This window comes from Poeciliopsis prolifica, unplaced genomic scaffold (genome assembly GCF_027474105.1).
Source record: "Poeciliopsis prolifica strain line A6 unplaced genomic scaffold, Auburn_PproV2 SCAFFOLD064, whole genome shotgun sequence".
Taxonomy (NCBI): Eukaryota; Metazoa; Chordata; class Actinopteri; order Cyprinodontiformes; family Poeciliidae; genus Poeciliopsis; species Poeciliopsis prolifica.
Genome location: NW_026562439.1, coordinates 2,063,352 through 2,076,338, shown reverse-complemented (window position 1 = coordinate 2,076,338; position 12,987 = coordinate 2,063,352). Strand labels below are relative to the sequence as shown.

The following is a 12,987-nucleotide window of genomic DNA, read 5'->3' as shown; positions in this document are numbered from 1 at the left end:
TCTCTGTTGTGTGATATTCTCCATGGTTTTCTTCCACATGAGCGTTTTTTGGCACATTTGCAAAAGACAAAAGGAAAATTGTACAACCGCTAAAATATGAAGCCACTCCATTTTTATTTACATTTCTTTCTGTATTGTGTTCAGTGTCTTCTTCTGAGGTTTTTGTGTCATTTCCTTCAGTGGTGCAGCGCCACCACAGGCGAGGAGGTGAACTGCTTGGACAAAGGATTTGGTTGGTTTGACATTGCAGTGTGAAAGCAAACTGCACCAAATGAAAATATGACAAATGCTGCAGTTTTGGTCCCCATTCAAACTGACCAAACTATCAGATGTGAAAACACACCTGGCTCGTTGTTCTGCCAGAAGGAAACTTATGTTTGGGTGAAGAGATTTTTTAGAAACTTAAAGACTTCAAAGATTTTGAATCTTACTGGGTAAAATTTTAAAAAATTCACAGATCATAATGTTTAAGATGGATGAAGTGTGTGACGTTTGTTAAATATCAAAAGTTTCTGAATTTTTTAGTGTCAAAATCAAAACTTCATGACATCACCTGCTTCACTCTGAATAATAATGACAATGTGCACAATCTAAAAATATATAAAACTTTAAATGCCAAAATGTGAAAGATTTCAAAGGTACCAAAACTTGAACTCAGTCTGGGAAAGCTAAATATTCAATTAAATGTTTAAAGATTTTAAACAATATTCATGAAGTGAAGGAGGTGCAGAAAGGTTCACTGTTTTCTTTAGGAAACACTTTTACACATTTTATGCAAATTCAATAAAATTCTTATCTGATTGAGCCATGTATTGATGATTTGTAGGTATGATTCATAAGACCAATATTGATCTCCAGGTGAACATGTAGGAGATATGCAGGACACTGTTGTTTGCTGTTGTTTGATGCAGGTTTTTATGTGAGGATTGTGTCTGTTCGTTCACCTCTGCTCTGCTGGCGGTTAACTATACCACCGAGGGTCCAGCGGCGGTCCAGCCTCTTCAGGTGAGCCTTTCTCCTCTTAGTAACTGTTGATGAGCAGCAGCAGCAACCAAAACACAAGAAAATAAATGGAGCAAATTAAATAACTGATTAGTGTAAGAAGCTTGGTTTGGCAATGTGAAGAAGGAAAGTTTTGTTAGGAACTGAAAAATAGATTCAAGCATAAAAGTGAAGGATTACTGGACAGAAATGTATTTCTTCATCTAGAAGGAACTTTAACACACTGTTAGTTATTCTGTGGTCATCAGAAGCCAGTTTATGCAGTTTGGGTTTCCAATGGTGGGTGCAGCCAACATGCAGCACTAATCATAAACATTAATTTTACTAATGCTTAAGTGCTTCATCAAGTCAGACAGGAAACGGAACTGCTGCGTAAACAGCCTTCAAACCTTCAAAATAAGAGCATGAACACAAACGTATCACTTCTTGAAGAGTTCTTAGAAATCCATAAATAACTTCAACAAAGATGACAAAGCTTTACAAAATAGCTAAATACATTTGCACTTTATAATTTATCTGGAAAAGTTTATTTAGGGGAAGCAAAGTTAGCAAAAGCCCCAAAGCGCAAAAGATGCCTCTTTAGCAGACCAGCGGATGTTGACCCATCATCGTTAATTATTTAGTTCTGAACATTTCACCATGATCACTGACAATACTGAACATAAGAGAAATGAACTGGACTTGCTTCCAATCTGGCTCCTCTCTGAGGTCAATTTACCAACAGAGGTCACTTGGTGCATCATTGACCTGATGCTCTACCAATAAGGTGAGGAAACCCTGAAGCTCACAGCCCCTGGATGTTCAAACCAGTCCAAACTGTTCCTCCTCAGACTTCAAATAAGCCTTTTGTTCCTGAGAGGAGGCTGGATGAACTCAGAGACGAAGCCACATCCAGAGTTTGTTTTCTGCAGCAACGCAGCTTGAAGGGGAAATAAGTAGCAGAAGTAAAATTTGATGCTCCAGATTTACTGATCCATCCACATCTCAACTCGGACACACGAGATGCGAATCAACACATCTCATGACAAATAATTAAGTGGTATTACTAACTAACTGAGCCATGAACTCTTGAACTTTCTCACAATCATTAGTTCAGAGGCTGTATAATGCATCAGAAGTTATAAAGTGATTAATCTGAGGGCATATGGAGAGCAAACATCAGTGAAAAGAAGAGCAGGCAGAGAAAACTCGTCTTTTATCCGTCTTATGCTGTGGAAATCTAATTCCTTCTTTGTCTCTCAGTGTCTTATCTTCTGCCCTCTTTTATCTCCCAAATGTTCCTCTTTCTCAGTATCCCTCTTCTCCTTTTGTCTGTCTCTGGCACTTGTCATCTCCTCTCTCTTCTGGTCCCTCTCTGAATCAGCAGCGATCCTGCTGAGCTTCACCTTGCTCCTGTTGACCTCTTAATTGAAATATCAGCTCAGGCACAGAGAGGAAATGTTATTTCGAGGTAATTTTAGTGGAGCTGTGCCTGTCGGTTTCTCTCCAGTGAGCCGGGCCGTCAGCAGAATTAGCTTGCGGACCACATGGAGATAATAAGATGGAAGGGGCAACAGTAATGTGAGGGAGGAAGATCAGATATGAGAAGTGACGATGTGTGCAAACAGTACGAATGGAGGCACTGCAGGGACAAGATGGAGCAGAGTATACGATTCAACTCAACGTCATTCTAGGATCTGATAGCAGAAGCTTTGATGAGGCTTTGCATCAACTTTCAATGTCCAAGTTCCAGTAATAATCAGATCCAAAGTACAGCTATAAATACATTTAAATAAAAAGCTCAAAAACACCAACCAACAGCAAGGTTTTTCTGAAAAATTTCCTACATCAAGATGCACCCTAAATGCACAAGGAGCATTACAGGAGATCCTTCCTCCCAGTGGCTGTTAGTCTCTGACAGCAACACAACCATTCTCTAAGAAACACAGCTGAAGACAAACAAGCATCAAATTTACCTGGCTGAAGCTTCCTCAAAGGACAAAGTTATTTTAAAAGTGCCCCACTACTCCAAATTCAAATTTACTCTATGAATATTGAGTTGGGATTCAAAGAGCAGAAGAAAGGAGCTAATGTAAGTGAGGCTGCACAATCTTCTGAAGCATGTAGTGAGAGAGAAAAGGTTTGTTAGATAATCCAAAGGCAGAAAAAGTCTTTATAAAATAAATTGAATACAGTTTAAGATTCTGAGCAGCAGACATGTTTGCATATTTGTGTGTTTGCATGTTACACATCTCAGTAAAGTTCCCTCTCTCTGAAAATCCCAACTGGGGGGTGTTGTGACACAGTGATGAAATACTTCATCCCAGCATCAGACTAAACATTTGGGAGTAAAGGGTCACAACACAACGAGGTTCCTGCAGAGAGCTGCAGGATCCTGGGGAACAGGAAGGAATTTTCTGTGGTGCCAAAGTACTGCAGCCCACTTTGGCAGCTGTCTGGTACCATTTCACCATAACACTGCGACTGAGGCCTCAAAGGCTCCGAATGTGTGACTGGAGGTGTGTTTAAGATTAACTTTTAAAGACTGTTTTCAGGCTGAGATTTATATGTGGAAAACAAACACAGCAAAAACATCACGATTGAGAAATCTCTGCTTCTGCCCTGCAGACATTTCTCCCACAGCGAGTCTGCCACACTGACTTTTATGTGTTTTTGTGTTTTATGACTGTAATAATGTTTCTGTGAACAAACCTTCTCCGGTCCTGGAGGTGGCCAGATCCGAATCGTCTCTGGTTCCATTCTGGGAGTCCAGGTATGTGGCTGGGACCCAGCCCTGCTGCTCCGACGTGCTGACGAACCACCAACCTGAGGCACAAACACACCGACACCAACATCCCGTTTTTACAACATCATTTTGATTTACACCAAACAATAATTACTCTTCATTTCTAAACCGCTTGGAAACCCGTTCAGAACCCTTGATGTTTCCCATTCTGTCCCGTTTCAACGTGACATGTCCCATCAATTACAGTTACAAGTCTTCTGGGGTATGTCTCCTTTCACGCAAACAAGCTGAACGTTTTGTGCAGTCTTTAGTGTAAAAAGGACTTCTTTAGTTTGAATGGAGAGCCTCTGTAAACATGAATTTTCAAGTCTTGCAACAGATCCTCAGGTGGATTTAGGTCTTGACTTTGACTAGGCCATTCCGAATGCACTCTATTAGGGTCATTGTCCTGCTGGAAGGTGAACCTCCATCCCAGCTTCACGTCTTCTGCAGCCTTCAGGTTCCTGCCAGGATTTGGTCCAACTCTGACCAACCGTCTGGTTCTGTATTCAGAACCAGACGGTTCTGGCTGCAGCATCTGGCTGCAGCCCAACGTGTGTCTTGTTAAATCTGCGTCCCTGTTTTACTGTCAGACGCTCAGGGTGGTGCCATCTTCCTGGTTTCACATTACTCTTATTTACCTCCTAGGTAAATAACCCAGTAAGTTATTCTGAATGTTTTTATTGGAGGCTATCAAAGTGAAAGGAGTTGAGAACAAATATTTGCCATTTTATAAGGTTTTTATTTGTAAACAGTTATTGGTCATGTTTGCTTCTGACATTCCTGTGTTGCCATGTAAAAAAGGTAAATAGTTCAAGAGGTGTGCATACTTTTTCAGATCTCTGTCGCTCATCACTTCAAGCCCAGAAGTTTGCTGAAGGTAAAAACTGCATGAAACATTTTGGTTTTCCAAACTCCAGAGTGACAAAACGCTTTAGAGAACAGATGGAGGTTTCACCCACTTGGAAACATCTTTTCATTATGAAACCAGATTCTGAAAAACACTGCAGAGAACACAAAGCTGAAGAAACAGAGATGTAAAAACACTCAGACTGAATACACCCTGGAGTATTCACAAGACATGGTAGCTGGGACTTTTTAATGGCAGTTTTAGAGGATCTGCAATGATTTTAATCAAGGATAAAATCATAACCAAGCTGACACCCAGTTGCACCTCTGATGTTCATCCATCCAGACGTTTTTATGCTCCATCCTAACATCAGTCATGGTCTCGTCTGACCATGCAGACCCAGGGCTCAACCCAGAGCGGGGCGGGGTCACGTCAAAGCGTTTGGAAACAAACGGTTCTCTCTGATGTCATTGAGCTGATGCACCAGCAACAACGGCGAAGTGAAGCTGTGACACAATCTGCTGTCAAACAGTAAAATAAACTCCATGAGATGAGCAGCTGCTTATGAAGAAAAGCATCAAATATTCAATATAAAGCAGAAAGATTGCAAAAAATGCCATAAAGTCATAGAAATTCATAGTTTTATACGTTGAATTAGTTGTGTAGTCCATCCAAAGAGCAAATATTTAGTTTATAAACATCGGCTGTCATAAATTGATAAGCATAATTCCAGCAGGAACATAAAATGATTCAGCTGTTCGAGGCGCTCAGCGATTAGTTTCTGTTCTGTTTCATGATAAAATAACATTGTAATATAATATGTAACTAACGTAATTAGTTATATACTATTTTTGGTAATCTAAAGTATTAATTTGCTTTAAAGTTGAATATGCAAAACATATGCAAACGATTTACAATTTGCACAATTATATTTTAACCAGTTCCATTTCTTAATTCCCTGATGTCATTAAAAAGCAAAAGAAGCAAAAAGATCTTCATTTAGATCAGTCAGTCAGCTGAATTGCATCATTGAAACAGAAACATGTTTACATGACGGAGTGTCATCAGATCCTCTGGGTAGAGCTGGAAGCCGCAGCCATCAGTCCTGGAGGACGACATGAGGCTCCATTGGTTTGGTTCTGCAGCGTCTGGCTGCAGCCCAACGTCTGATGCATTCTCCCAATTTCTGCCATGCAGTCTGACATGATGGCCGATTCTGTGTGAGGAGGGAGCTGAATTATATGCATACCACAGCGCTTCTGTCTGTGCAGAGATTACAGCGACATGAGGAAATATCCTGGAGCGCCACTGAATCCACGGCTTTTTGGTAACTTCTCAACGCGAGCCGCATGTTTACTGCATGGATCCTGGATTTCTCTCACGATGGTTTTATCTGACAACCATCTGCTCTGACTTTCTCTGAGAAACAGTGGATGAATGTGTTAGCACAGCAAAAGCGACAACATAAAAGCAATGGATGTCAAACAGAGAATCCAACAGTTGGGTCACAGGATGTATTTACAGCCTTTGGCTCAGAGTGAATCAGCAACAGTTTTATTATCACCCACTAAGACATCAGGCGCATCCAACAAATCTTTATGAAAGATTTGGAAAGTATGACTTTATCATTGACTGCATGATGGGGAATGAAAACTAATGCTGACTAAAAGAAGTTTTTGTTTCATAAATATCAGTTTTCAGTTTGTAATTTGGTGTTTGGGTGAAACGCTGAGGGATCCGTCAGTCAGAACATGTGTCCTCTAAATCCCTCATTAATCAGGTTTCTATGACGTCCTCCTTCAACCTCCACAATATTGTCAAAATTAGAAACAATGGAACCATGCAGGAAATCCATGTGTTTGTTATTCAAGGATGAACTAACTCTTTACGATCACATTGTTCTTAAAAGTTGTTTTCTGATCCTAAAATGCTTCAGTAAAGGGTTGTAATGAAAGCTAAAATGGCTGTAAAGTGTTTTATGTTCACTTTGTTGTGAATTGTGTCATATAAATGAACTGAAATGGAATTAAAGCAGATTCTATCAGCCGTAGAGGAACTCTTAATATAAGTTTGACAGGAAAAAAGTATTTGTGGAGAAATTTGATGCCTAAACCACCCAGACTGTGACAGCTGACCTTCACACACGCCTAAAATCCCACTGAAATCCCGTCATTCCTGGTTTTCCTGCCCGTAGCTTGTGCCTCACAGCACACAGAGCTTAATTCAACCCGAGGGCCTTCAGATGAACTGCGCTGCTGCACGGTAGCTGCAGAGACTCATCCAACTTCCTGCAGCCGCCGCAGCGTTACCCGCCTGCAGAGACGCTCCAGAATCTTCTGGTTTCAGGATCACTTTACAGAAAATCACCTCAGATGCTTTGACAGTTAGATAATCCTTGTTAAGTGATACGACAAACTCCCTGGGTTGGAGATAATCCCTGAGTGAACTTCCTTAAAAGTTATTTTATTCAAGCCCAACAAACCATTCCTGGTTTTACCATGATAATGAGAGCAGAAGAAAAAAGAGACAACACTACAGCTTTGGTCAGAGTATTAAGGTTTTAGGGTCACTTTATGACATCTTCATGAACATGTTGACGTCTTTGTGACACACTGACTTTAGTTTTCTTGCTGCTTCATTAGGAATAATGGTTCTGTTATTGACCCAGTTCAGTAATAATTTGAATATGTTTTTATTTATTTTATTTGATTTTATAATCAGACTCTTACTGGTTCCATCCCTGAAACAGTTTTTTCCAATCACTGCAGGCAACAAAAGCTCTGCCTGGCAGAGCAAACAGCCTGGTTCATATGAAACAAATTAGGGCTTTTATAGCCTGATTCAATGCAGCTTCAGAAAAATGTGAAGAATCAAAGCCACCTGTGAGGGAGATTCGCAGGTTGTGCAGAAACAAAAGCACGTCCTGCTCTGCGTCAGAAGCAGAATGATCTATTCCTCCCACCGACGGGGAACTGAAGCCGCTGCACGACATCAACCCTGGCAAGTCTGAGCATCACAGCTGCTTCATCTCAACTGACCAATGCAGGCTGCTGCAGAGACAAACACGCTGATAGGTCGCGTCAAACTGCTGCACAGATAAAACCGCAACAAGCTGCTCAGCTCCAGTAAAACTGCAGATTTTTTAAACAAAGTTAATGCGATGGATATTGTTCTCATGTTCTTTAAAAACTAAAAATAGAAACTGAATGCAAATGAACCTGGCTGCTAACAAATACCAATAAACAAAGAGAAGCAGCCAGACAGCCTCTGTGTTACGCACACACAGGCAGGCAGGACCCAGGCCGCCTGTAAATCCAGCTCTGGAGAAAGTGGATTCGATAAAGGCAGATAAATGAGGACCAGAAGCATCGCCGCCCATTGCTCAAAGGCAGAATGGTTGGCAGAGGATGTTGGGAGAACAACACAAGCATGCAGCTGTGAGAAGAAAGACAGAAACACGGCCTCCGATTGGCAGCGTGATGGACTGGTGGACCATCAGGCCGGTGGATCGGTGGATCGGTGGATCGGTGGATCGGTGGACTGGTGGATCGGTGGATCGGTGGACCGGTGGATCGGTGGACCGGTGGATCGGTGGAACGGTGGACTGGTGGATCGGTGGACCGGTGGATCGATGGATCGGTGGACCGGTGGACCATCAGACCAGTTGGCCCGGGTCTGGGAGAAGTGGACGAGTCCTCGTGTGTGAGCGCCTTGTTGACAGATTACAGTTTTCACAGAAAATCTGTCCCGTAGGAGGAGTTCTGGACCAAAGATTGGCAGCCAGATGGAGGAAAATTACTCAGAGGCAATTAAAGCAAAGCAAAACTTGGCTCAGCATATGCAGAGACCCACACATGCAGCAGGGCTGAGTTTGGGCTTTTAGTCTCAGAAACTGTTCTGGGGTAAAAATCTTTCTTTTCTACCTGACTGTACTTTAAGCTACACAAAATATGAAGTCACAAACACCATAAGGCTAAGGACTGCTGACAAGCAATATTATCAGGATCATAATTCATATGGAATACAACTGCATGCTGCACAACTTCATTTATGACATCAAGATTCATCTTTGGAATATTAAATATTGAGATGGGCAGCAAGGAAGTTACATTAAAGTCTGACCAAACGTTTGTCATAAACAAAGGCAGGAGTGTCTTATTGGACACAATAAGAGTTCAGTAATATTGTTCTCATGTTCTTTAAAAACTAAAAATAGAAACTGAATGCAAATGAACCTGGCTGCTAACAAATACCAATAAACAAAGAGAAGCAGCCAGACAGCCTCTGTGTTACGCACACACAGAGGCCAGTAAATCCAGTAAATGGACTCTTATTGTGAAAATCTGTGAGTTTTGCTTGGAAAGTTGAATTTTATTCACCTTCCTGTTTGCCTTTTCTTATGCTTTATTCTGAAGGAAACAATTAATACAAGAAACAAGAAACATTTAAGTAATTTAAGGATCAGAAATATAAGAAAGCAATGAGACATTCGTTGCTATGGGAATTCTGAAAATCACAGAACCAGGACTGACTCAGCATTTTATTACAAGGGTGACTGAATATAAAGTCACTTATGTTGTAAATCTCTCTATTATTATTGTTTTTCTGTTTTTATTTTATTACTATGTTTTTTTACTTTAGTTTGAATCTGATTTAATTTAAATTTAATTTGTTGCCGGTACACCTGAGGTTCCCCTCTGTGGGGCAATAATAAATAATAAAGGAATAATACATATTCCTTTTATTAAATCTTAAAAACAACCAGACAGAAACCACCACAGAAATGAGAGAATGAAAAGAGTTCAGCTTTTGTCTCTGAAGGTCTCTGTAAAAGTCCTGGGGATCATCCAGATGTTTTTTGGTCAAAGTAAAACTTTGTGTTCTCTTTTTGTCAGCAGCGGTTCTGGCAACAGAACTCCGTCATGGAGGCCATTTTTGCCCTTTCCGAGTCATTTTTGAACCCAGACTGAACATTTAGTTTCGGTATGAAAGCTTCACCAGTTCTCCATGTTTTTACCTTTGAGTCTTTCTCTATGTTTTGCTGGAGAGCCAAAGCCTTAGAAATGGCTGCTTCAGATTGGAGCATGGTGCGTTTCTGTTTGAGATCTTTTCGCATGCTTCGTCTTGTCAGACAGATCCTTTTTATTTATTTTTATTTCTTGATCGTTGAGGTGAGGGACAAATCAAGTTTAGGTCTGTGCAGTGAAATCAAACTAAAACTAAAAGTCATTTATAATTAAATGAAACCTTAACATGTGCTTGTTTTTCCACTGTAAAACATAAATTATTTAAAACAAATAGACTCTATTTGTCTATAGTACAGAGAAACATTTTATACCACAATCAAGTAACTATGCAACATTTAGTTGTTATAAAAATGCTGAATTTACTAAGCAGACTTAAAAGAAATTTGACCTTGAAATTGGTCTCTGTCCCTTTAAGAAGCTCCTGCTCTTTTCAACATTTTGCCTTCAGCTCTCAATCACAACAAGGCTCCTTCTTGACGCGTTTCCATCTATTCTTAGGAGCGTCAGACTGAGAAGTAGTTTGGACCATGAGCTCAGCAGACAGAGTTCCACCAGGTGTTTGCTAACTGCTGCTGCTAGTCTAGAGGGAACACCTTTGTGAAAGCAGGCAGCGTTCTGTGAGAGGAAGTGTTGAGGCAACCCTGAATGGTTGCTGTTTCTCAAACATGCATGTTTGAGAAACAGAAATTTCTCAAACATGCATGAAAGAATTCAGGCAACACATGAGGCATGTTTCTGCTGAAACATTATAACATGATATAAAGCTCAAAAAAGCCAATTTTACAGAATACCCTCTTTAAAATGACTCTGATAGGAAGCATGGAAGTCTTACAAAGGAAGGTTGTAACGGGAAAATGTTTTTCCACAGCACTAAAAGTTCAACATGCCAATCTATCTGGAGGTGCTGTGAAAAAAGCGAGCCGTTTGGGCCGACACCTGGTGGCCCGGCGCCGCAGCTGTAAAAATGAACAAGACAAAGAAAAGGTGTTGAGGTAATGAACGTCACGCGGCAGAGCCGCCGGGCGGAGGGCTGTTTAAACAGGCTGAGGAGATCACACCTTGTTATGGTTGGTGGGGTCCTCTCACGTCGACGGGCTCAGAAATCCCAAAGCTTCCTCAGGAATCCCAAAGAAAAGCTTTGCGGCTTCAGCCGGAGCTGTAATTCCTGCCGCTCAGCAGAACCAGAACACAAGTGCTTGTTTCCTGTTAAGTCTTTTTTTTTATTGTCCAGGTGTTTCAAGATGTTTGGAAACATTTTTTCACTTCAGCTAGATAGGAAGGGTAGGAAGCTCTTTTCCCTAACTATTTAGTTTGTCTGACATGAACGGTTCCGAGGAATTTATAAGGCGCTCAACAACTAATGAGAAAAATACACAAGAAGTTATGAAGCAACACCTACTGTCACCCACATACAGCACAGACATTCAGGAACGAGGCAGCAGGGGGACTGTAATTGGCGTTTCTCGCTGCACAAAACTCTAATTGGACGTTTCTCTCTACACTGTGTCTCAGCAGGCGATAATTGCCAGTTTCCAGTCACAGAGGCAAAGCGGAGGTCACGGTGAATGTGGTGCTGCAGTAACTGAGCAGAGAAGGCTTATCGCCGCCCGCCAGGCCCGGTTCTCATGGGAGAGGGTCGGCGGAGGCAGGACGGGGTGAGGACAGATAAACCAACACAGGTGAGCTGGAGAGCAGGAGAGGGAAGGAGATTAAAGCAGTGGTACGGGGGCGGGGGCTCAGAACGGTCTCCTTTCAGTCCTCCAGTATTTTCCAGTGAGACCGGCCTCCATGTTTGAAGGGATGGGCCATTTGTAAGGTGACTGTCACTGTTTTTACTTCCTCTTGCCTTCTAAGGACCAGATCCCCTGGAGAGCAGCGAGCGCTGGACGCCATGTAACGTTCCAGCGCAGCACATTAAACTGCCTGCTCATCTTTTTTCTTTACAGAGCGAGCTGGAGGGAAACGAGTCAAACTGAAGGTAGAGGCAAACACTGCTGCTCAAAACCCAGCTGTGGAATTAGCCACAGTGTTATTTTATTATTGTGTGGAAAGGTTTCTCACGCCTAAACTGACTTTGACTTTTATATTTCCAGATCAGAATCAGACCTTCAACATTTATCCCAGAAGAGTGCAACCAGAAATCCACACTTCTGTTTCCATCACAAAGTCGTCTTTCAGCATTTTGAGTTATAGTGAAAACGTTTTGTGAAGCAGATTTAATTCGGTTGAAAAATAATTTAATAAGCCCTGCTGGAAAATAAATGTTGCGACTCATGTAGTCCAAGGTTCTTCAAGTAGCCTCTGTAGATCCCTAAATATGCTGCAGTGTTTCCTATAAATCTAGTCATTGTTTGTGATGTGCAAAAGCTCAAGATGACTTAAAAACTTCTAAATCTACATCATATTTTTGACATGAGTGAAATATAGTAAACTGAAACCTACAAAACTAAACATCATGTTTCATGTGCAGATAAACATGAGAGCTTGTGGTCTAGTGTTTACTATATTAGCAAGAGCTAACACCATTAGCAAGAGCTAACACAATCAGCAAGAGCTAACACCATTAGCAAGAGCTAACACAATCAGCAAGAGCTAACACCATTAGCAGGAGCTAACACCATATGCAAGCTACATCAAACAGTTATTTTATAAAAAAACTAAACAGCTTACATTTTTTCACTGTATTGTTTCTACATCTGAAATATATTATTCTCAAATAAACTACTGAAAAAATTCAAAAGAACACATAATACATCAATAAAGCATGTTTTGATAACACATCAACACTAATAGGCTGAAGGAAATATGTATTAAATGTTGTTCTGCAGGGAGAAAAACACAGGAAGCTTCTTTCTTGCCCAGTTTGTTCACAAAATGCTCAATAAATTGGCAGGAATTAATGATGACTAGAAAAAATGTTTTCAAACTGCAAACCTTTTGCTATTTTAGATCTACAGCATATTTCCTTTAGATTTATAAACTTGTATGAGTGTTGTTAATAGGGTGGAGAAGGTTGGCTCCAAGCAGAACTGCGAGTAAGAAACCCAGTCCTGCCAACTGCCCTAAAATACATCTTCTGCTTCAATATAAGCATGATGAGTTTGTTGAAATATTTCTCTAAACTTTCCACATTCCTGAGAAATCATTCCAGCTTTGTTCTCAAACTCTCGACCGCTCCAGGAAGTGAAAGTTTCAACAATTTGGAAGTTTGTGTTGAGGATGAACTGGGAGGTGTGAGCAGCAGCAAATCGTTTTCTGTTGCTTCCTGGGGAGTCAGAGGCTGTTTGTTGGTTCAGAGCCGAGCTGGGACTCCCTGATGAAAGTGTTGTTTTCCTGTTTGAAGC

The 12,987-nt window shown here is 41.0% G+C and overlaps 1 protein-coding gene across 1 annotated transcript in view; it reads right to left on the bottom strand.

Annotated features, from left to right (window-relative positions):
* Positions 1-12,987, bottom strand: part of LOC129351055 (SH3 and PX domain-containing protein 2A-like) — an 84,533-nt gene that overhangs the window by 13,694 nt on the left and 57,852 nt on the right. Inside the window, 2 exon segments of the mRNA XM_055019829.1 lie at positions 945-1,028; positions 3,694-3,807. Coding sequence (XP_054875804.1) covers positions 945-1,028; positions 3,694-3,807 — 198 coding nt within the window.